This window comes from Pseudophryne corroboree, chromosome 1, assembly GCF_028390025.1.
Source record: "Pseudophryne corroboree isolate aPseCor3 chromosome 1, aPseCor3.hap2, whole genome shotgun sequence".
Classification (NCBI taxonomy): Eukaryota; Metazoa; Chordata; class Amphibia; order Anura; family Myobatrachidae; genus Pseudophryne; species Pseudophryne corroboree.
In genome coordinates, this window is record NC_086444.1 from 1,182,526,280 (window position 1) to 1,182,551,019 (window position 24,740).

The following is a 24,740-nucleotide window of genomic DNA, read 5'->3' on the forward strand; positions in this document are numbered from 1 at the left end:
ATCTGCCCGCTGTATATATATATATATATATATATATATATATATAGTTAGTACAAGCGGATACCTCCTCGGCCATGGCTTTAAGTCTCAGGAGCCAGTCCTCAGCCTGCTCTATCACGTCCATCAAGTCACACTCTTCCATCTTTAATTTCTGGGCACACTGGATTATCTGGTCCAGATTGGTCCGGCGGAAGCGGAACAGATAAAGATCGAGATGAGTGGTTCCGGTTATGGAGGGAATATCCGGCAGTGGATGGCTGTACACAGAAGGAAAGCAATAAAACATTATACAGGGTAACAGTCAGGAGCAGCAAACGTTTTTATGGGGTAAGATTATGAACTTGAAACTGTTCGGTGTCTTCAGACGCTAACGACGGAGCATTCTGGGAGTAGAACCCAATTACGTATTACTGTTATTCTAGCTTTCTCCTGGATTCAATACATTGTTGAAATCAAGGCTGTTAAAATGTTCAGGAAGTTAGCAGTGCAGCCGCAAACATCTTCCCTCTGTCACATTTCCTCTATGAATGACTCCAAACTGCCCAAGGAAGCGGACAGGCGACGTGAAACACGAAGCAAACTTGAGGATTGGATTTTTATGTTATGCTTTACGTATTTCTATGAAATTATTGTTGTTATTTTTTTTTTACTTTGTAATACAGATGTGTCCTCTTGCATCTTTGCTGCAGTCACGCTAAACAGCCCTTGAAGTCGCGCCATGCCGTGGTGGGACTCCGTAGCGCCAAGCGTCTTTTTTGTGTTTTTTTCCTGTGAAAATGTGTCTTAGACATACAGTTATGTAATAGGGCGCACGAGCAGCTTCTGCTGATTAAAATGATATGCTGCATGCCTATATTCTGTGTGTAATAGCAGCTCAATCCACATACGAAATGCCACGTTACTGTGTTTTCCAGGAATACACTGTAGCATAGCATTTTATATGCAAATACAGCCGCAGTCACACACAGAATATAGACATTCTGCATATCATTTTAATCAGCTGAAACTGCCCATGCATCCTATTACAATACTGTGCATCTAAGACGCATTTCTGCAAAAAAAAATGCCAAAAAGACGTTCAGCGCTACTGAGTCATACGGCACTCAAGCGTTATGTGTAACGTGACTTGTAGCGCATGGAGCAAAGATGTAAGAGGACACATCTGTACTGTGAATTTATTATAATTTCCTTTGTTTTATATGCAATTTATTGTCTTTATTAGTGAGAAAGTTCAATCTTTTAGCATGCTGAGTGGTAACTTTGCTAAAACTTCTAACACAGAGAATTGGTAATGTTGCCTATAGCAACCAATCATATGCTGTCTGTCATTTTCTAAAAGGCAATAGAGAAATGATAAACTGCATCTGATTGGTTGCTATGGACAACATCATTTAGTAAATTACCCCTTAATGTCCTTTTCCATGACAATATACTTTTTTGTATATGGGTTCAACCTGCTTCGTCCAACTTTTTCAAACTTTAAATAAGGAATGATATTTCCTAGAATACTGTACATTGGTTGGGCATTCCTACTGTATGCATAGGATACAGGTAATTTGCCGGCGGTCAGGATCCCAGCGTTCAGGATATCGACGGCGAAATCCTGACAGCCGACAATGCCGCCAGCTGGAATTCCGGCGCACCAGGGCTATTCCCACTCGTGTGTGTCCACGACACCCATAGAGTGGGAATAGATCCTTTGGTGAGCGCAGAGAGCCACTGAGCCCATAGAGAGCCCACAAGTGGACACTTAGCATTTGCTGCGCTGTCGGCATTGTGACGGGATATGGACAGCCGGCATCCCGTCCACCGGTAATACATACCGAACCCATATGCACAGCTCACATTTATGTAAGGGGCTGCAATCACCATATACACATTCTTGTAGACACAGAACATATTTCTCTTACGTCCTAGGGGATACTGGGAATCCATTTAGTGCCATGGGGTATAGACGGGTTTTAGGAGTCATGGGCACTATAGAAGTTTGATTGTGTGTGCTGGCTCCTCCCTCTATGCCCCTCCTACCAGACTCAGTTTAGAAAATGTGCCCGTAGGAGCCGGTCACGTCTCTGAAAACTCCTGAAGAGTTTTCTGCATTTATTTTCTAAATTTGTTATTTTCAGGCAGGACTGGATGGTACCAGCCTGCATGCTTTGTGGGACTTAAGGGGAGGGGGAGACGGCCCAACCCCACTAAGGGTTAATGGTCCCGTTCCCCGCTGACAGGACGCTAGCTCCTGATGGAGCTACTCGCAAGCTCCACCACAGCGAGTGTACATTCCCGCAGCACGCCACCACCCCTAACAGAGCCAGAAGATTGAAGAGTGGTGAGTACTAAGCCGGCGACCCGCTAACCATTATGGCGGCATGAGGGTAGGGAGACGCACGGCTTCTACGCGGGGTGGCCGAGTCTCCTGACTAAGTACACTGTTGTGTACACAGTTCCCAGACAGGCAACACAGCCAAAAAGGGAGTCTGTCTCCATTTTATGCATCCAGACACATAATGCCAGTATAAAGAAGAGCAGGAAGACCGCGCGCCATTGAAGGGGCGGGGCTTCACTATGAGCGGACCCAGCAGCTCACCAGAGCCATTTTCCCTACTGCAGCTGACACAGGCGCTGACTGACCTGGACGCGCAGCTCCTCCGGAAAGCCTCCAGTTTACCTCAGCAGTACCGGGGCGGGGGGAAACATAGCAGGGGGGGAGGAGCGATTACTAGTGTACGAAGTCCCTAATCTAGGTACTTAGTCTGCAACCCGGCTAAGCTTGCCATTAGTGATAAGGGTGCGGTGTGCTGGTTCCATACTCTCTCTGTGTCTCTCTGGAAGGGCTCTTTGTGGGTTAATTGTGCTTTTAACCTTTTCCTGTGTGTGTGCTGTCACTACTGCAGTATGTCAGGCAAAGAGTGTGTTTCATGTAAGGCACAGTGTTCCTCTTCTCCAGGGAGTTCACCAGTGTGTACTCAGTGTAGTATTCCTTCCCAGGCTAGTGGGGCAGAACCAGCATGGCTGGATTCCATTAGGGGAATGATTTCCACAATCTCTACTAAATTATCTCGTAATGAGAAAGAGACGCAATACTTAAGGCAGTCTATGGATGAGTTTATAAAAAAGGACTCAGTACCCAGACCAGCGTCTCAGTCTTCTACCATTTGTCTGCAAAAATGTACCTTGGCCCATATACTGCATTCTGAGTTGACTCTGATGAAGGGTCACAAATGGTGGAAGGTGAGGTGGACACAGAGGTAGGGGAGAGTACTCTGTCACAGGGTGTAGAGGCTCTCATAGATGCTATCAGAGAAGTTCTAAATATCCCTGATAAGGTGACAGAGGAGAGTGAGGAATCCGACAGAGGAGAATGAGGAATCTTACTTTAATATTAAGAAAAAATCCTCAGCCACTTTTCCTGTATCAAAGGAACTAAATACCCTGTTTGAAGAACCGTGAGTTAATCCAGATAAGAAATTTCAAATTCCCAGGCGGTTGTTATCATCTTTTCCTTTTCCTCCTGAGGATAGAAAAAAATGGGAAAATCCACCGATAGTGGATGCATTAGTCTCCAGGCTCTCACGTAAAATTGTACTGCCTGTGCCTGGTGCAGCCTCCCTAAAAGATGCGGCTGATCGCAAGATTGAGACTACACTAAAATCTTTGTATACTGCTGCCGGGATGGCCCAGAAACCCACTATAGCATCTGGGTGGATTGCAAGAGACATTGCTAAATGGTCAGGTAATTTACTTGAGGTGTTAGACACCTTACCTCAAGAGGAAATTATTTTGCTCCTGCAACATATACAAGACTCTGCAAACTTTATGGTGGAAGCCATAAAAGAATAGGTTTGCTTAATGCACGCACTACAGCTATGGCAGTGTCAGCACGCAGTGGATTATGGCTTCGTCAGTGGACTGCTGACGCGGACTCCAGGAAAGGAGTGGAAGGCCTACCCTTCACAGGAGAGGCCTTATTTATTTGGAGATGAACTCAACAAATGGATCTCCCGAGTTACTGCCGGTAAGTCCACATATCTACCTTCTGCAGCTCCGCCAGCAAGGAAGGCCTACTCAGGACCTAATCTACAGTCCTCTCAGACTGCCAAATTTAAGGGCAAGGCCAGAGGTTCTTCTACTGCCGCCAGAGGTGCTAGAGGTAAACCACGCAAACCAGCAATTGCTGGTTCACAGGAACAGGGCTCAGGCTCTGCTTCCTCAAAACCTTCCACATGACGTTGGACAGCGATGCCTCGAAGACATGAGGATGGGAGCCCGGCTAAAATTCTTCAGTCACATCTGGACAGGTTCGAGCCAGGATTCCTGGGTCGTAGACCTTATATACCAGGGCTACAGACTGGAGTTCCAGGAGCTCCCTCCTCACAGATTCTTCAAATAAGGCTTACCAGTTTCACAAGAGATGAGAGTAAACTTACACAACGCCATTCAAAAACTGTTACAGACCCAGGCCATTATTCCAGTTCCACCTCATCTACACAACAAGGGTTACTGTTCCAGCTTGTTTTAGTACCAAAACCGGACGGTTCGGTAAGGCCGATTCTGAACCTCAAGTCATTGAACCCGTACTTACGAGTGTTCAAATTCAAGATGGAGTCATTGAGAGCGGTAATCTCAGGTCTGGAGGAGGGGGAATTCCTAGCGTCTCTGGATGTCAAGGATGCGTACCTTCACATTCCGATCTGGCCGCCTCATCAGGCTTATCTACGGTTTGGACTACCACTACCAGTATCAGGCCCTGCCATTTGGTCTCTCCACGGCACCGAGGGTGTTCACCAAAGTGATGGCTGAGATGATGATGTGGCTCCGCAGACAGGGAGTGAACATGGTTCCGTACTTGGACGATCTTCTGATAAAGGCACCGTCCAGGAAACAGCTGTTGGAGAACATTGCCTTCTCAACCAGACTACTCCTGGATCATGGGTGGATTCTGAACCTGCCAAAATCTCACCTAGAACCAACGCAGAGGCTTCAGTTCCTGGGAATGATACTGGACACAGTCTCAGAAAGTATTCCTTCCCTTGGAAAAGGCATTGGAAATCCAGTCGATGGTTTGGGCCGTCTTGAAGCCGACCCGAATCTCAGTACATCTCTGCATACGCCTTCTGGGGAAAATGGTGGCTTCTTACGAAGCGATTCAGTATGGAAGGTTTAATGCGAGGCCCTTCCAGCTAGATCTGTTGGACAAATGGTCCGGATTGCATATTCACATGCACCAGAGGATTGATCTGTCACCGAAAGCCAGGATCTCCCTCCTGTGGTGGCTACAGACTTCTCACCAAGTCAAGGGTCGGAGATTCGGGATTCAGAATTGGATTCTGCTAACCACAGACGCAAGCCTCAGAGGTTGGGGAGCACTTACCCAGCAGGTGCAGTTTCAGGGAAGATGGTCAAGTCAGTAAGTCGTCCTTCCAATAAACATCCTGGAACTCAGGGCTATCCACAATGCCCATATGCAGGTCTCATCTCTTCTTCAGAATCAGGCCATTCAGGTCCAGTCGGACAATGTGACGGCAGTGACGTACATAAACCGACAGGGCGGAACGAAAAGCAGAGCCGCAATGTCAGAGGTGTCAAGAATTCTCCTCTGGGCGGAAAAACACACCGTGGCGTTGTCGACGATCTTGATTCTGGGAGTAGACAACTGGGAAGCAGACTTCCTCAGCAGACGTGATCTGCACCCGGTGGAATGGGGCCTTCACCCGGAGGTGTTCCAGTGGTTAACATGTCGGTGGGGGTATCCACAAATTGACATGATGGCCTCTCGACTCAACAAGAAGCTCAAGCGGTATTGTTTCAGATCGAGGGACCCACAGGCAGTAGCGGTAGACGCCCTGACAACTACGTGGGTCTACCAGCTGGTGTACTTGTTTCCTCCCATTCCTCTGATCCCAAGAATTCTAAAAAGAATAAAAAGGGAAAAGGTTCAAGCAATCCTCATTGCTCCGGACTGGCCACGAGATGCTGATCGAAGATCCGTGGCCTCTGCCTCTTCAAGAGGATCTATCAAGTCTCTGCCTCTTCAAGAGGATCTATCCATTCGTCTAACAAGTCTTACCACGGCTACGTTTAACGGCATGGAAGCTGAACGGTTGATTCTAGCCAGGAGAGAGATTCCTGACAAGGTCATCCCGACTATGATCCAAGCCAGAAAAGGGGTAACGTCTAAACATTACCATCGTATTTGGAAGAAATATGTCTCTTGGTGTGAGAGCAGACAATATTCTGCGGTGGAATTTCATCTGGGACGTTTTCTGCTTTTTTCTGCAGTCGAGAGTTGACGTGAGCCTACGCCTAGGCTACATTAAAGTTCAGATTTCAGCCTTGTCTATTTTCTTTCAAAAACAATTGGCTTCTCTCCCTGAGGCCCAGACATTCTTAAAAGGTGTTCTGCACTTACCAGCCTCCCTTTGTGCCTCCTACGGCACCTTGGGATCTCAATTTGGTACTGCAGTTCCTTCAATCGGACTGGTTTGAACCGTTGCAGGAGGTAGACGTAAAGTACCTTACGTGGAAGACCGTCACACTGTTGGCCTTGGCTTCAGCAAGACGTGTGTCGGAGCTAGGGGCATTGTCTCACAAGAGCCCCTACTTAATTTTCCATGAGGACAGAGCTGAACTCAGGACTCGTCAGCAATTTCTAACTAAGGTGGTGTCCGCGTTTCACATCAACCAACCTATTGTGGTTCCGGCTGTTACGGACACCTCTGCTACTTCAAAGTCGTTGGATGTCATAAGGGCTTTGAAGGTCTATGTGAAGAGAACAGCTCATCACAGAAAATCGCACTCGCTGTTCGTTCTAATTGATCCCAATAAAATTGGGTGTCCTGCTTCAAAGCAGTCCATTGCGCAATGGATCCGGCTAACTATCCAGCATGCTTATTCCATGGCAGGTTTGCCGATTCCAAAATCTGTTCAAGCCCACTCTACTAGGTCGGTGGGTTCCTCTGGCTGCCCGGGGTGTCTCGGCTTTACAGCTCTGCCGAGCAGCTGCTTGGTTGGGTTCAAACACGTTTGCTAAATTTTACAAGTTCGATACTTTGGCCTCTAAGGACTTTCAGTTTGGGCAATCAGTCCTGCAGGAAACTCAGCACTCTCCCACCCGGTTTGCGAGCTTTGGTACTTCCCCTTGGTACTAAATGGATTCCCAGTATCCCCTAGGATGTAAGAGAAAATAGGATTTCAATTACCTACTGGTAAATCCTTTTCTCGTAGTCCGTAGGGGATACTGGGCGCCCGCCCGGTGCTTCGTTATTCCTGCTCTGTTACTTGGTTCAGTAATATTGTTTGGTTCAGCTGTTGCTGTCCCTGTTTGCAAGTTTGGTTAGCATGGCTTTCCACTCGTTCTGGTTGTGCTGGTTCAAATTCTTACCACTTTCCTTTTCTATATCTTTCTCTCAAAGTATGTTCGTCTCCTCGGACACACTTTCCTTGACTGGGTCTGGTGGGAGGGGCATAGAGGGAGGAGCCAGCGCACACTATCAGGCTTCTGTAGTGCCCATGGCTCCTAGTGGACCTGTCTATACCCCATGGCACTAAATGGATTCCCAGTATCCCCTGCAGACTACGAGAAAAGGATTTACCAGTAGGTAATTAAAATCCTATTTTGAGCCTGATATATTCAAGGATACAGTATAACATAAGGTAACCATATTAGTGCCGGAGAATATTTCTTTGATCACATTGTCATCAAGGTTCAGTTGAGAGAACCTGTATCTCCACCGGCTGCTGAGTAGGAAACAGCCCTTGGCGCAGGCCCATTCTGGTATTTGGAGGAGACGGCAGACATTTCCTTTACTATAACACTGAAACACGAGCCCTAAATCTGAGACTGAGAGTTATGTGGAGCCCCTGCCCCTAGAGTCACCCACACATTTCCCATATGCAGAATCCTAATATCAATCTGAATGCATCCAGAGGACATGCACTGCACTGGATTACAGGGGACGTCACCTTGTATGTGACACGGAGACTGTCACCTAGAGATACCCAGGGCCGGCAACAGACATTTTGGGGCCCGGTACAGTGATATCTCTGGGGCCCCCTCAGAGCAACGGAATTTGATGCGCTATATCTACAGTATACAGATATTTAAATATTTATCTCTCTCCTTCCTCCCCCACACACACCACAGTCGGTCTCTCCCCAATAACTCCATGATGATTCCCTGCTCACATCCCTGCCGGACACTATGAGGCATATACTTGGGGCCCCTCTGATCCTTGGGGCCCGGTACAGGTGTCCCCTTTGACCCCCCCTGTCGCCGGCCCTGGAGATACCGCCTGGTTCAGAGACAGAAGGAAAAACAAAAAGAGCAGACTGCACTTTGGTAAAACCGAGGGGGAGGGGATTTATCAAAGCTTGGAGAATGGAGAGAGATAAAGTACCAACCAATCAGCTGTCATTTTTCAAATGCAGCCTGTAACACGGCAGTTAGGAGCTGATGGGTTGGTAATTTATCTCTACCACGACTTGATAAATCTGCCCTTTTACCTCTCTCCACTTAAGTTCTCTGTCCATGCTTTGTAAACCCCCCCTCCCCCCCCACACACACACACCTCCATGTAACCTATTAACATAGGCAAGTCCAGGATACTGTACATCTGTTCCAGCTAAGATATTCTCTGAAATACAGGCGACCAGGTGATCAAATGTACTGAATGACACGTGTGTCACTTCCGGGTCCGGAGTCTGAAGATCCGGTCACGTGGAACGCTGACACTGGCACCCCGCTCCAGGCTAAGCTCCTTACCAAGGCTGTGAGTATACCAATCCATAGGGATCAGTATGTTATACCACTGCCCGGGATACCGAATGTCAGTATACTGTCATCGGTATCCCGAGCAGTGGAATGCGCAACAAAGCCCCTTGTGTCGTGGACACCCACAGAAGAGAAATCACCTACCTCGCCAATAAACCGGTGGCGGTATGGTAACCCAGTCGGGATACCGGTGGCGGTATTGTGACATCCGGGATCCAGACGAGCGGTATGCTGACCGCGTACCCAATCCGTGGTCTCAGGATCTCCCCTTCCACCTCACACTGACCACCAATGAATGGAGGCACTGTGACTGGACACTACAAAGTACGGTAATTACCAGCAATTGCCAGACATATGCGCTTATCAGGATCGGTATGTGACCCCGCCGCTCGGAATGCCGAATGTCAGTATACAGACATCGGCATCCCGGGCACTAGAATGCCGGCAGGGGGCCAAGCGCAACAAAGCCCCTTGCAGGGCTCGGTGGCGAGCTTTGCTTTGCTCACCACAGCTTTTATTCTCCCTCAATGGGTGCCGTGGACATCCCCAGAGGTGGAATCACCTACCTTGCCGGTATTCCGGCGGAAGTATAGTACCACCGTCGGGATACTGGCGTCAGTATTGAGACAGCCGGGATCCCGACGAGCGGAATGTTAACCGCGTACCTGCTTATCTTACCCTTAAATTATCCCAATCTGTAATTGCGGTTAATAAATAACCTGACTAAATATGCTACTTTATATTCTAAACTAATACAAATGTATATAATCGTTTTTCACCCATGTGGGTATATGCTAAGCTGAAAACATTATACATTATATGCTTCTATTGCTTCATTGTTCAATCTGCGACAGATATAGATTGTGTGGACAAAATACCACCTTAATAAATAATCTGACAGGATATTACCTGCTGTGATCATTGGGCCTAATTCAGATCTGATCGTAGCACATCTACGATCATTTTCTCAGACATATGCAGGGGGACGCCCAGCACAGGGCTAGTCTGCCCCACATGTCCGGCTCTGATCCCACCCCCCCCCCCCACCACCACCCGCACGGGTGCAAAAGCTTTTTGTACCCGGTGAGTAGCTCCCTGCACTCTGGCAGGGAGCTACCGGCCACGTCCCGGGTCGCAGCGGCTGCGTGTGATGTCACGCAGCCGCCGCGGCCCGCCTGCCCCCCCCCCCCCCCCCCCCCAATGGTCCGGACATGCCTGCGTTGTCCGGACCGCGCCCCACCCACGGCGTTCTGCCGCTGCAGCGATGCAGTCTGAATTACCCCCATTATTTGCAGCCACATGCTGTGAATGAGAGTGATTTTATACCACAGACAGGAGCAGGCTGCAATTATAGATTTCTGGCGCAGTCTACAGATCTATTTGTATAATACTACGAGACAAGGACAGATTGCAATTACTCTCTTTATCGTTCAACCTCCAATATACATATTGTCTGTCATTAAATTCTGCCTCCTTGGACGAACATTTTTTTGTAAACAATAGTACATAACTACATATTCTGGACCAGTCTCTCATCCTGTGAGTCACAATAGGTTCTGTGATGCACCATATAACAGAACTTTATTTCACTGACTCCTAAGGACAGCAGAAGGGCTCCCCCTATTCTTGCTTAGAGCCAATATCTATTTCCGACCACTCTCTCATTCTGGGCGGGATGTATTAAAACACATCGCCGCCCACCGCAGTAATACTAATCGCATATGTACTAACATATGCGATTAACATCGCAATGCGGTGACAGCCTTGGGAGGTGATGTCACCAGTCAGTATCTTGTTCCTCCTCCTCCTCCCTGCAGCCGGAAGGACTTCAGGCTGTGTTGCTGGCGAAGGAGGAGTTTGGGTTTCCGGGACCATGGGCTGTCTGCACACAGGTTTGCCGGCGGGGATCGGCCTGAGCGGTGCGGGGCGGCAGAGGCGGTGGGATGCGGTAAAAAACCCATAGGCTTCTATATGGTACCGCCATAAAAAGATGGCAATACCCTCAGCGTCGAAAACCCGGCGGCCGGGGTTTTACTAAATTTTCCCTTTAGTACATCCCACCCTCTGTCATTCCATACATACACAGATGACAGAAAAGTAGAAGTCATAGGAATTCAGGACCTGGCTCCCTATCCATATTATACATAAATCTCTAACTATCTATATTTCTCTAACGTCCTAAGTGGATGCTGGGACTCCGTAAGGACCATGGGGAATAGCGGCTCCGCAGGAGACTGGGCACAAAAGTAAAAGCTTGAACTAGCTGGTGTGCACTGGCTCCTCCCCCTATGACCCTCCTCCAAGCCTCAGTTAGATTTTTGTGCCCGAACGAGAAGGGTGCATGCTAGGTGGCTCTCCTGAGCTGCTTAGAGTAAAAGTTTATTTTAGGTTTTTTTATTTTCAGTGAGTCCTGCTGGCAACAGGCTCACTGCATCGTGGGACTAAGGGGAGAAGAAGCGAACTCACCTGACTGCAGAGTGGATTGGGCTTCTTAGGCTACTGGACATTAGCTCCAGAGGGACGATCACAGGTTCAGCCTGGATGGGTCCCGGAGCCGCGCCGCCGGCCCCCTTACAGAGCCAGAAGAACGAAGAGGTCCGGTGAAATCGGCGGCAGAAGACGTTCCTGTCTTCAACTAAGGTAGCGCACAGCACTGCAGCTGTGCGCCATTGCTCTCAGCACACTTCACACTCCGGTCACTGAGGGTGCAGGGCGCTGGGGGGGAGCGCCCTGAGACGCAATAAAAACAAAAATACCTTAGGATGGCAAAAGAAATACATCACATATAGCTCCTGGGCTATATGGATGTATTTAACCCCTGCCAGTTTTCCAGAAAAAAGCGGGAGATAAGGCCGTCGTGAAGGGGCGGAGCCTATCTCCTCAGCACACAAGCGCCATTTTCCCTCACAGTTCCGCTGGAAGGACGGCTCCCTGACTCTCCCCTGCAGTCCCTACAGAATCAGGGTAAAAACGAGAGAGGGGGGGCACTATTGGCAGCTAAATTATAAACAGCAGCTATAAAAGGGAGTAACACTTATATAAGGTTATCCCTATATATATATATAGCGCTCTGGTGTGTGCTGGCAAACTCTCCCTCTGTCTCCCCAAAGGGCTAGTGGGGTCCTGTCCTCTATCAGAGCATTCCCTGTGTGTGTGCTGGGTGTCGGTACGATTGTGTCGACATGTATGAGGAGGAAAATGATGTGGAAGCAGAGCAATTGCCTGTATTAGTGATGTCACCCCCTAGGGAGTCGACACCTGACTGGATGGTTGTATTTAAAGAACTAAGTGACAATGTCAGCACTTTACAAAAAACTGTTGACGGCATGAGACAGCCGACAAATCAATTAGTGCCTGTCCAGGCGTCTCAGACACCGTCAGGGGCGATAAAACGCCCGTTACCTCAGTGGGTCGACACAGACCCAGACACGGATACTGAGTCCAGTGTCGACGGTGAGGAGACAAACGTAATGTCCAGTAGGGCCACACGTTACATGATCACGGCAATGAAGGAGGCATTGAACATTTCTGACACTACAAGTACCACAAAGAAGGGTATTATGTGGGGAGTGAAAAAACTACCAGTAGCTTTCCCTGAGTCAGATGAATTAAATGAGGTGTGTGATAAAGCGTGGGTTTCCCCCGATAAAAAAGTGCTAATTTCTAATAAATTATTGGCACTATACCCTTTCCCGCCAGAGGTTAGGGCGCGTTGGGAAACACCCCCTAAAGTAGATAAAGCGCTCACACGTTTATCTAAACAAGTAGCGTTACCGTCTCCTGATACGGCCGCCCTCAAAGAACCAGCGGATAGAAGGCTGGAAAATATCCTGAAGGGTATATACACACATACTGGTGTTATACTGCGACCAGCAATCGCATCAGCCTGGATGTGCAGTGCTGGAGTGGCGTGGTCGGATTCCCTGACTGAAAATATTGATACCCTGGATAGGGACAGTATATTACTGACTATAGAGCATTTGAAGGATGCATTACTATATATGCGTGATGCACAGAGGGATATTTGCACCCTGGCATCAAGAGTGAGTGCTATGTCCATTTCGGCCAGAAGAGCGTTATGGACGCGACAGTGGTCAGGGGATGCGGATTCCAAACGACATATGGAAGTATTGCCGTTTAAAGGAGAGGAGTTATTTGGGGCCGGTCTATCGGACCTGGTGGCCACGGCAACGGCCGGAAAGTCCACCTTTTTACCCCAGGTCACCTCTCAGCAGAAAAAGACACCGTCTTTTCAAACTCAGTCCTTTCGTTCCCATAAGTACAGGCGGGCAAAAGGCCACTCATTTCTGCCCCGGGGCAGAGGAAGAGGAAAAAGACTGCACCAGGCAGCCTCTTCCCAGGAGCAGAAGCCCTCCTCTGCTTCTGCCAAGTCTTCAGCATGACGCTGGGGCTTTACAAGCGGACTCGGACACGGTGGGGGCCCGTCTCAAAAATTTCAACGCGCAGTGGGCTCACTCGCAAGTGGACCCCTGGATTCTGCAGGTAGTATCACAGGGGTACAAACTGGAATTCGAGACGTCTCCCCCTCGCCGGTTCCTGAAGTCTGCTCTACCAAAGTCTCCCTCCGACAGGGAGGCAGTTTTGGAAGCCATTCACAAGCTGTATTCCCAGCAGGTGATAATCAAGGTACCTCTCCTACAACAGGGAAAGGGGTATTATTCCACGCTGTTTGTGGTATCGAAGCCGGACGGCTCGGTGAGACCAATTTTAAATCTAAAATCCTTGAACACTTACATAAAGAGGTTCAAATTCAAGATGGAGTCACTCAGAGCAGTGATAGCAAACCTGGAAGAAGGGGACTATATGGTGTCTCTGGACATCAAAGATGCTTATCTCCACGTCCCAATTTACCCTTCTCACCAAGGGTACCTCAGGTTTGTAGTACAAAACTGTCATTATCAGTTTCAGACGCTGCCGTTTGGGTTGTCCACGGCACCTCGGGTCTTTACCAAGGTAATGGCCGAAATGATGATTCTTCTTCGAAGAAAAGGCGTTTTAATTATCCCTTACTTGGACGATCTCCTGATAAGGGCAAGGTCCAGGGAACAGTTAGAAGTCGGAGTAGCACTATCTCAGTTAGTGTTACGTCAGCACGGGTGGATCCTAAATATTCCAAAATCGCAGCTGATTCCAACGACACGTCTCCTGTTCCTAGGAATGATTCTGGACACAGTCCAGAAAAAGGTGTTTCTCCCAGAGGAGAAGGCCAGGGAGTTATCCGAGCTAGTCAGGAATCTCCTAAAACCAGGCCAGGTGTCAGTGCATCAGTGCACGAGGGTCCTGGGAAAAATGGTGGCTTCTTACGAAGCGATTCCATTTGGAAGATTCCATGCAAGAACGTTTCAGTGGGATCTTCTGGACAAATGGTCCGGATCGCATCTTCAAATGCATCAGCGGATAACCCTGTCGCCAAGGACAAGGGTGTCTCTTCTGTGGTGGCTGCAGAGTGCTCATCTACTAGAGGGCCGCAGATTCGGCATTCAGGATTGGATCCTGGTGACCACAGATGCCAGCCTGAGAGGCTGGGGAGCAGTCACACAGGGACAAAATTTCCAGGGCTTGTGGTCAAGCATGGAAACATCTCTTCATATAAACATTCTGGAACTAAGGGCCATTTACAATGCCCTAAGTCAAGCAAAACCCCTGCTTCAGGGTCAGGCGGTATTGATCCAATCGGACAACATCACGTCAGTCGCCCACGTAAACAGACAGGGCGGCACGAGAAGCAGGAGGGCGATGGCAGAAGCTGCAAGGATTCTTCGCTGGGCGGAGAATCATGTGATAGCACTGTCAGCAGTGTTCATTCCGGGAGTGGACAACTGGGAAGCGGACTTCCTCAGCAGACACGACCTTCACCCGGGGGAGTGGGGACTTCATCCAGAAGTCTTCCAAGAGATGGTAAACCGTTGGGAAAAACCAAAGGTGGACATGATGGCGTCCCGTCTCAACAAAAAACTAGACAGATATTGCGCCAGGTCAAGGGACCCTCAGGCAATAGCGGTGGACGCTCTGGTAACACCATGGGTGTACCAGTCAGTGTATGTGTTCCCTCCTCTGCCTCTCATACCAAAAGTACTGAGAATCATAAAAAGGAGAGGAGTAAGAACTATACTCGTGGTTCCGGATTGGCCAAGAAGGACTTGGTACCCGGAACTTCAAGAGATGCTCACGGAGGACCCGTGGCCTCTACCTCTAAGAAAGGACCTGCTCCAGCAGGGACCTTGTCTGTTCCAAGACTTACCGCGGCTGCGTTTGACGGCATGGTGGATGAACGCCGGATCCTGAAGGAAAAAGGCATTCCAGAAGAAGTCATCCCTACCCTGATAAAGGCCAGGAAGGATGTAACCGCAAAACATTATCACCGCATTTGGCGAAAATATGTTGCGTGGTGTGAGGCCAAAGAGGCCCCTACAGAGGAATTTCAACTGGGTCGCTTCCTACATTTCCTGCAAACAGGACTGTCTATGGGCCTAAAATTAGGGTCCATTAAGGTTCAAATTTCGGCCCTGTCGATTTTCTTCCAAAAAGAACTGGCTTCAGTGCCTGAAGTCCAGACGTTTGTCAAAGGGGTACTGCATATACAGCCTCCTTTTGTGCCCCCGGTGGCACCTTGGGATCTCAATGTGGTTTTGGGGTTCCTAAAATCACATTGGTTTGAACCACTCACCACTGTGGAATTAAAATATCTCACATGGAAGGTGGTAATGCTGTTAGCCCTGGCTTCAGCCAGGCGTGTCTCAGAATTGGCGGCTTTATCTTATAAAAGCCCTTACCTGATTTTTCACACAGATAGGGCAGAATTGAGGACTCGTCCTCAATTTCTCCCAAAGGTGGTTTCAGCATTTCACGTGAACCAGCCTATTGTGGTGCCTGCGGCTACTAGGGACTTGGAGGACTCCAAGTTACTGGACGTAGTCAGGGCCCTCAAAATATATATTTCCAGGACGGCTGGAGTCAGGAAATCTGACTCGCTGTTTATCCTGTATGCACCCAACAAGCTGGGTGCTCCTGCTTCTAAGCAGACGATTGCTCGTTGGATTTGTAGTACAATTCAGCTTGCGCATTCTGTGGCAGGCCTGCCACATCCAAAATCTGTAAAAGCCCATTCCACAAGGAAGGTAGGCTCATCTTGGGCTGCCCGAGGGGTCTCGGCTTTACAACTTTGCCGAGCAGCTACTTGGTCAGGGGCAAACACGTTTGCTAAATTCTACAAATTTGATACCCTGGCTGAGGAGGACCTGGAGTTCTCTCATTCGGTGCTGCAGAGTCATCCGCACTCTCCCGCCCGTTTGGGAGCTTTGGTATAATCCCCATGGTCCTTACGGAGTCCCAGCATCCACTTAGGACGTTAGAGAAAATAAGAATTTACTTACCGATAATTCTATTTCTCATAGTCCGTAGTGGATGCTGGGCGCCCATCCCAAGTGCGGATTGTCTGCAATACTTGTATATAGTTATTGTTACAAAATTCGGGTTATTTTTGTTGTGAGCCATCTTTTCAGAGGCTCCTTCGTTTATCATACTGTTAACTGGGTTCAGATCACAGGTTGTACGGTGTGATTGGTGTGGCTGGTATGAGTCTTACCCGGGATTCAATATCCTTCCTTATTATGTACGCTCGTCCGGGCACAGTATCCTAACTGAGGCTTGGAGGAGTGTCATAGGGGGAGGAGCCAGTGCACACCAGCTAGTTCAAGCTTTTACTTTTGTGCCCAGTCTCCTGCGGAGCCGCTATTCCCCATGGTCCTTACGGAGTCCCAGCATCCACTACGGACTATGAGAAATAGAATTATCGGTAAGTAAATTCTTATTTTTCAGCAAATAAATTCTTAGTGTCACCCAATAATATATCTCTATGTATATAAAGAATATATATACAACTCCTAGCAATCCGCTTCTCTTCAGCTTCACAGAGATGGAATGTGTTGCACTCAATTTAAGCCTCTCATTTAATGTTTGTTTGTATGTTCAGATCTATGTTGTGTGTTGGACTGTACTGACCTATGGTCATACCACACTGGGCATGCCCAATCTTGTCTGCTCTTGGAAGCTATGCACTGTCGGGCCCGGTCAGTACCTGGATGGGAGACCACCAGGGAGTACTAGGTACTGTAGGTATTTTACTCTTTCACACAGCACTGATTCTGACACCCTGATAACCCAAGACCATATACTCAATTGAGATTGCACACAATGGGGGTAATTCCAAGTTGATCGCAGCAGGATATTTTTTAGCAGTTGGGCAAAACCATTTGCACTGCAGGGGGGGCAGATATAACATTTGCAGAGAGAGTTAGATTTGGGTGGGTTATTTTGTTTCTGTGCAGGGTAAATACTGGCTGCTTTATTTTTACACTGCAATTTAGATTGCAGATTGAACTCACCACACCCAAATCTATCTCTCTGCACATGTTATATCTGCCCCCCCTGCAGTGCACATGGTTTTGCCCAACTGCTAAAAAATTTCCTGCTGCAATCAACTTGGAATTACCCCCAATATTGGAGTATATCCTGAGCCTAAGTGAGCATTCTTTCCTATTAAATATTTCCCAATACATGGATGAAGCTTTACGCTACACAAGGAAAAGCATATTTTCGCTTTTATATTAAGTCATCATCTAATCTTGTCTTTTTGACAAAATATTTGGATGCTCACGTCTGTTCCTCTCCTTTTAAGTGTAATGTAATAAAAGTTAAATTTTAAATAATATCAACATAAACCAAAGTGTGCCCCAGAAAAGACGCATAGTCGCTTCTGTTTCTTGCCCTTGCGAAATCCTATCTTTCATTCTCTGAAATACATCTAGACAACTCGCACTGCCCTGTCCGGTGTAAATGGCTGCGACCAGGCGGCTAAATGTACCTGCAGTCACTGATGACTTCATCGATCAGACGTGTGACCAGAGAATCCAGCTCATACGTAGAACTCTTTGATTTAACAGCAAGGTGGACGCTTTCCAAGTTATTTTCCTGTAAGACAGAAGAAATGTGCGCAATCCATATCACACAGTACGCTACTCTCTGGTTGTAGTAATTCATACCCTCCAACTGTACCTTTTTGCCAGGTACAGTACCTTTTTTTTATGAACTGTACCGATTTTTTGACTCTCCAAATTCCCATTGAAAATATGGGAAAGGGGGCATGGCCACGTCCCCTTTACCCATGGCCACTCCCCCTTTCCTAATCTGTACGATTTTTATGTGTAAAATGTTGGAGGGTATGAGTAGTAGTAGTAACTGCAAAACCAATAAATATGAAATATAAATCCAAACCAACACACACAGATCTTACCTATATTAATCATTAGACAGACAGGATTACAGGTATGGCAGAAAAGCTCCCAGCTCACAGTTTCCACTGTATCGTGTGAAAAGAAATATCAGCGGTCGCCCATCTGCAGGTTTATGCAAATGCCCTACACCAGCGGTAGCCAACCTGTGGCTCTTGAGCCGCATGTGGCTCTTTCTTTATTCAAATGTGGCTCCCAACACTCTAAATCATGTGACCACAACAGACACAGAAACCGCTGCACTCCAGCCAGACACGCAGCAGCACTACAGGGACTGAAAACTGAAGGAGCCAGATACTAGAGGTGAGACATCCACAAGCAAACAGAGGACACATTAGGGACTGCTGCAAGGGCACGAGTTGATGGAGGGAGCTGTAGTGATACATGAGGGTGGGCTAGAGTGACACATGGCAAAGCTGGCTGGAGAGACACAGGAGGGTCCTGGCAGGAGTGACGCGGGAGGGTGCTGGAAGTAGTGACACATGGGAGAGCTGGCTGGAGTGACATAGGAGGGTGGTAGCAGGAGTGACACATGGGAGAGCTGGCTGGAGTGACAGGAGGGTGTTGGCAGGAGTGACACATGGGAGAGCTGGCTGGAGTGACAGGAGGGTGTTGGCAGGAGTGACACATGGGAGAGCTGGCTGGAGTGACAGGAGGGTGTTGGCAGGAATGACACATAGGAGAGCTGGCTGGAGTGACAGGAGGGTGTTGGCAGGAGTGACACATGGGAGAGCTGGCTGGAGTGACAGGAGGGTGTTGGCAGGAGTGACACATGGGAGAGCTGGCTGGAGTGACAGGAGGGTGTTGGCAGGAATGACACATAGGAGAGCTGGCTGGAGTGACAGGAGGGTGTTGGCAGGAATGACACATGGAAGAGCTGGTTGGACTGACAGGAGGGTGCTGGAAGTAGTGACACGTGGGAGAGCTGGTTGGACTGACAGGAGGGTGCTGGAAGTAGTGACACATGGGAGAGCTGGCTGGAGTGACATAGGAGGGTGCTGGCAGGAGTGACACATGGGAGAGCTCGCTGGAGTGACAGGAGGGTGTTGGCTGGAGTGACACATGGGAGAGTTGGCTGGAGTGACATAGGAGGGTGGTAGCAGGAGTGACACATGGGAGAGCTGGCTGGAGTGACAGGAGGGTGTTGGCTGGAGTGACACATGGGAGAGTTGGCTGGAGTGACATAGGAGGGTGGTAGCAGGAGTGACACGGGAGAGCTGGCTGGAGTGACAGGAGGGTGTTGGCTGGAGTGACACATGGGAGAGCTGGCTGGAGTGACATAGGAGGGTGGTAGCAGGAGTGACACATGGGAGAGCTGGCTGGAGTGACAGGAGGGTGTTGGCTGGAGTGACACATGGAAGAGCTGGCTGGAGTGACATAGGAGGGTGGTAGCAGGAGTGACACATGGGAGAGCTGGCTGGAGTGACAGGAGGGTGTTGGCAGGAGTGACACATGGGAGAGCTGGCTGGAGTGACATAGGAGGGTGGTAGCAGGAGTGACACATGGGAGAGCTGGCTGGAGTGACAGGAGGGTGTTGGCTGGAGTGACACAGGGAAGCTGGCTAGAGTGACATAGGCGGGTGCTAGCAGGAGTGACACATGGAAGAGCTGGTTGGACTGACAGGAGAGTGTTGGCTGGAGTGACACATGAGAGAGCTGGCTGGAGTGACAGGAGGGTGTTGGCTGGAGTGACACATGGGAGAGCTGGCTGGAGTGACATAGGAGGGTGGTAGCAGGAGTGAAACATGGAAGAGCTGGTTGGACTGACAGGAGGGTGGTAGCAGGAGTGACACATGGGAGAGCTGGCTGGAGTGACATAGGAGGGTGCTAGCACGAGTGACACATGGGAGAGCTGGCTGGAGTGACAGAAGGGTGTTGGCAGGAGTGACACATGGGGAGCTGGCTGGAGAGACATAGGAGGGTGCTAGCACGAGTGACACATGGGGGAGCTGGCTGGAGTGACATAGGAGGGTGCTAGCACGAGTGACACATGGGAGAGCTGGCTGGAGAGACATAGGAGGGTACTAGCACGAGTGACACATGGGAGAGCTGGCTGGAGAGACATAGGAGGGTGCTAGCACGAGTGACACATGGGAGAGCTGGCTGGAGTGACAGAAGGGTGTTGGCAGGAGTGACACATGGGGGACCTGGCTGGAGAGACATAGGAGGGTGCTAGCACGAGTGACACATGGGAGAGCTGGCTGGAGAGACATAGGAGGGTGCTAGCACGAGTGACATATGGGAGAGCTGGCTGGAGTGACAGAAGGGTGTTGGCAGGAGTGACACATGGGGGAGCTGGCTGGAGTGACATAGGAGGGTGCTAGCACGAGTGACACATGGGGGAGCTGGCTGGAGTGACATAGGAGGGTGCTAGCACGAGTGACACATGGGAGAGCTGGCTGGAGAGACATAGGAGGGTGCTAGCACGAGTGACACATGGGAAAGCTGGCTGGAGTGACACATGGGGGAGCTGAAGTTTATCATGTGAAAGTGGCTTTTTCAATGGATTTGGCTTACATTTTTTTATTTTATGTCCTTCCGGCTTTTTCAATGGATTTGGCTTACATTTTTTTATTTTATGTCCTTCCGGCTTTTTCAATGGATTTTATACCAGGGGTGTGGTCTAGCAGGCAAAAGGCCACATTCCATTTTTGCATGCGCGCCATCGGCTCGATGTCGGCTCTTTGACGTACCCAACAAGGTTTTTTGGCTCTGTGTCACTGACTGGTTGGCCACCCCTGCCCTACACACTACTTCCCTTGTGTGCGGCCGAATGTGCAAGGACTGAGACACTCACCTTTAGCTCCCGTGCACGCTGTAATACCGTGTGATGCGTCCTTATACGCCACCACTGACACCTGCACAAGCCTATGACAGGTGCAATTTCCAGAATTTACATAGAAACTGAATGTGACGGCAGATAAGAACCACTTGGCCCATCTAGTCTGCTCCTTGTTAACCTTTTGATAACCCCAACCCTATTTGATCCTTATTTCTTTGTAAGAAGATCCTTATATCTATTTATCCCATGCATGTTTACATTGATCTACAGTCATAGCCTCTACCACCTCTGATGGGAGGCTGTTTCACTTATCCACTACCCTTTCTGTGAAGTAATTTTTCCTCAAATTTTCCCTGAACTTTCAGTTTCAGTGCATGCTGTTTTAAAAATACGGCCATTCTTGTATGAAGTCCTTCACCTCCGGCTTCTCACACCCTATTTACATTTACCTCAGGGTGTCTATCATTAAAGTTCACCTATTCCAACCAGTCTGTGGCAGAAACTACTTATTGGAACGTACATGTGGAACGTATGCGCCGCACATATACGCACAGCTGCAAATAACTGCTCAGCTATGTGAACCTCGGGCGTGCGGGAGGGGCCCAGTCAGGTGAACTACTGAATTCCCACCAGAGTGACCCCTCGGCACATTACATGGGGGGCACTGAGGAGCAGAAACGGACAGACGTCTCAGAAAGAATTGCCGCTGTTCTATTGCCCACACTCACCAGGTTGTCTATGGCGTACTGCAGAATGTTCTGCGCGTCTGTCCGGAAGCTGATATCTTCCCAGTATGACGACAGGACGACCACAGGTTTTACATTGCCCCAGGGGAGGTAGTAGTACTGGCACCCTGGAATATAAAGCAAAAGAGATGGGATACACCACAGCAATACCTGCATCAGGATAATATACGATGTGTATGAATTTCTGGAGTAAATGGTTCAGCTCTGACCAGGGCCGTGTGGGGTTAGCAGTTTGTAGAATAAAACATGAATCATATGTTACTACTGTTTGTACAATTGTCACCCCAGAAGCTAACTGTGGCGTAAGAGCAATGGGCGTCTGTGTCAGTACCGGCTGCACTGATCAGACTCAGGCCCGGTCACTAGATCACTCTCTCATTTTCCAGTTATGTCGTGCTGTAATTGCCGCGGCTACACTGGGCCCTCACTGATGACAATCACACATGACCAGCTGTGTCACACACGGGTCTAGCAGCATATTACATATCACTTTGTGCACTGGAGATCTGGAGACCTGCACAATGTACAGCAAAGCCTGGAGCGGCCCTCACTTAGCGTGGTTTATAGACTGTGCATGTTTATACTCTGCGTGCATTACCTTTATTTATTGGCAATTATAAGCCTGTAGGGTGTCGCAGCTCATACATTAGGCCCGGCAACGTCGTCTGTACGTGACTCTTACCATCGAACACGGCCCTGCTGTACTGAGTGGTGGAAGCCAGGGGTAAGCAGGTGGTATCAAACTTATTGCCGTAGTTTCCAATGCTGACTTCGAACTGGATGGCGTCGTCCACGTCCTGCAGCATGGTGGCTGAGTAGAACGCAGCGAACAAGCAGTATTTCCGTCTCCGGAGAAATTTCTGGGGGATAAATTATTAAATGAGCTTTTCTGAAACTCTAACATCGGACAATCTTAGTAATAAGGGATGAATTACTGTCCACGCAGAGCCTCATATTTCTTCTCCCCCACATCTCCAAACAGCTTGACCTCACTGTCTTGACTCTCCTTCTCCTCACACTCCATATGTGACCAACTCCAATCCGGTGTCCGACCTCTCTATACAACAAAAGCTGCCCTCACTAAAGCCATTAAAGATCTCCTCTCTGCCATATCCAAGTGTCACTTCACTATACAGACCTTTCTTGGACTCACGGCTGCATCTGATTCATCAACCAGTCCCTACTCCAAACAAATCCTCCAATCTATAGGACTTTATTATCGCACCTTTCATGACTCGCTTCATATGTGACTGATTGAACCGTTTCTGTATCTGCCTAGTTTCCCAAGTTCGTTCTTTGGGTGTCATATTAAATACTTTCTGCCCACAAAGCCATTTCCAGGATCACACCCTTCATCACCATAGAAGTCGCTAATACCCTCATCATCTCTTGCCTAGACAACTGCAGGAGGCCCAACAGGACTCAATTAACTACAACAGGCGGCGCTTTCAGATTACAGGATGTCTGTGCCAGGTATTCTACAGCGAAAGGCCGCTACTGGTCCACCAGGCGTTCTGTCTTAGGCAGTTACAGCGAACACAGGGTTCTGTGTCAGATAATATAGAGCAGGAGGCCGCAGGTAGACATAGTAATGTGACAGTGTACAGTAGGGATAGCATGTGGCTGACCACGGGTACTGTGTCAGATAATATAGAGCAGGAGGCCGCAGGTAGACATAGTAATGTGACAGTGTACAGTAGGGATAGCATGTGGCTGACCACGGGTTCTGTGTCAGATAATATAGAGCAGGAGGCCGCAGGTAGACATAGTAATGTGACAGTGTACAGTAGGGATAGCATGTGGCTGACCACGGGTACTGTGTCAGATAATACAGAGCAGGAGGCCACAGGTAGCCCGGCGTAATGTGACAGTGTACAGCAGGGATAGCATGTGGCTGACCACGGGTTCTGTGTCAGATAATATAGAGCAGGAGGCCGCAGGTAGCCTGGAGTAATGTGACAGTATACAGCAGGGATAGCATGTGGCTGACCACGGGTTCTGTGTCAGATAATATAGAGCAGGAGGCCGCAGATAGCCCGTGTAATGTGACAGTGTACAGTAGGGATAGCATGTGGCTGACCACGGGTTCTGTGTCAGATAATATAGAGCAGGAGGCCGCACGTAGACATAGTAATGTAACAGTGTACAGTAGGGATAGCATGTGGCTGACCACGGGTTCTGTGTCAGATAATATAGAGCGGGAGGCCGCAGGTAGCCCGGAGTAATGTGACAGTGTACAGCAGGGACAGCATGTGGCTGACCACGGGTTCTGTGTAAGATAATATAGAGCAGGAGGCCATAGGTAGCCCGGCGTAATGTGACAGTGTACAGTAAGGACAGTATGTGGCCGACCACGGGTTCTGTGTCAGATAATATAGAGCAGGAGGCCGCAGGTAGCCCGGAGTAATGTGACAGTGTACAGCAGGGACAGCATGTGGCTGACCACGGGTTCTGTGTCAGATAATATAGAGCAGGAGGCCATAGGTAGCCCGGCGTAATGTGACAGTGTACAGTAAGGACAGTATGTGGCCGACCACGGGTTCTGTGTCAGATAATATAGAGCAGGAGGCCGCAGGTAGCCCGGAGTAATGTGACAGTATACAGAAGAGATAGCATGTGGCTGACCACGGGTTCTGTGTCAGATAATATAGAGCAGGAGGCCGCAGGTAGCCCGGAGTAATGTGACAGTGTACAGCAGGGATAGCATGTGGCTGACCACGGGTTCTGTGTCAGATAATATAGAGCAGGAGGCCGCAGGTAGCCTGGAGTAATGTGACAGTATACAGCAGGGATAGCATGTGGCTGACCACGGGTTCTGTGTCAGATAATATAGAGCAGGAGGCCGCAGATAGCCCGTGTAATGTGACAGTGTACAGTAGGGATAGCATGTGGCTGACCACGGGTTCTGTGTCAGATAATATAGAGCAGGAGGCCGCACGTAGACATAGTAATGTAACAGTGTACAGTAGGGATAGCATGTGGCTGACCACGGGTTCTGTGTCAGATAATATAGAGCAGGAGGCCGCAGGTAGCCCGGAGTAATGTGACAGTGTATAGTAGGGATAGCATGTGGCTGACCACGGGTTCTGTGTCAGATAATATAGAGCGGGAGGCCGCAGGTAGCCCGGAGTA

At 49.0% G+C, this 24,740-nt stretch overlaps 1 protein-coding gene and 1 pseudogene across 5 annotated transcripts in view; one reads left to right on the top strand and one right to left on the bottom strand.

Annotated features, from left to right (window-relative positions):
* Window positions 1-24,740, bottom strand: part of DYSF (dysferlin) — a 515,016-nt gene that overhangs the window by 265,304 nt on the left and 224,972 nt on the right. For all 5 annotated transcript variants that reach the window (XM_063925289.1, XM_063925290.1, XM_063925288.1 and 2 more), the window contains 4 exons: window positions 22,291-22,468; window positions 21,591-21,715; window positions 17,655-17,761; window positions 65-257 (listed from right to left, as the gene is read on the bottom strand). In XM_063925289.1, coding sequence (XP_063781359.1) covers window positions 65-257; window positions 17,655-17,761; window positions 21,591-21,715; window positions 22,291-22,468 — 603 coding nt within the window. The remainder of the gene's footprint in view (window positions 1-64; window positions 258-17,654; window positions 17,762-21,590; window positions 21,716-22,290; window positions 22,469-24,740) is intronic.
* On the top strand, window positions 16,791-16,909 carry LOC134947132 (5S ribosomal RNA; annotated as a pseudogene).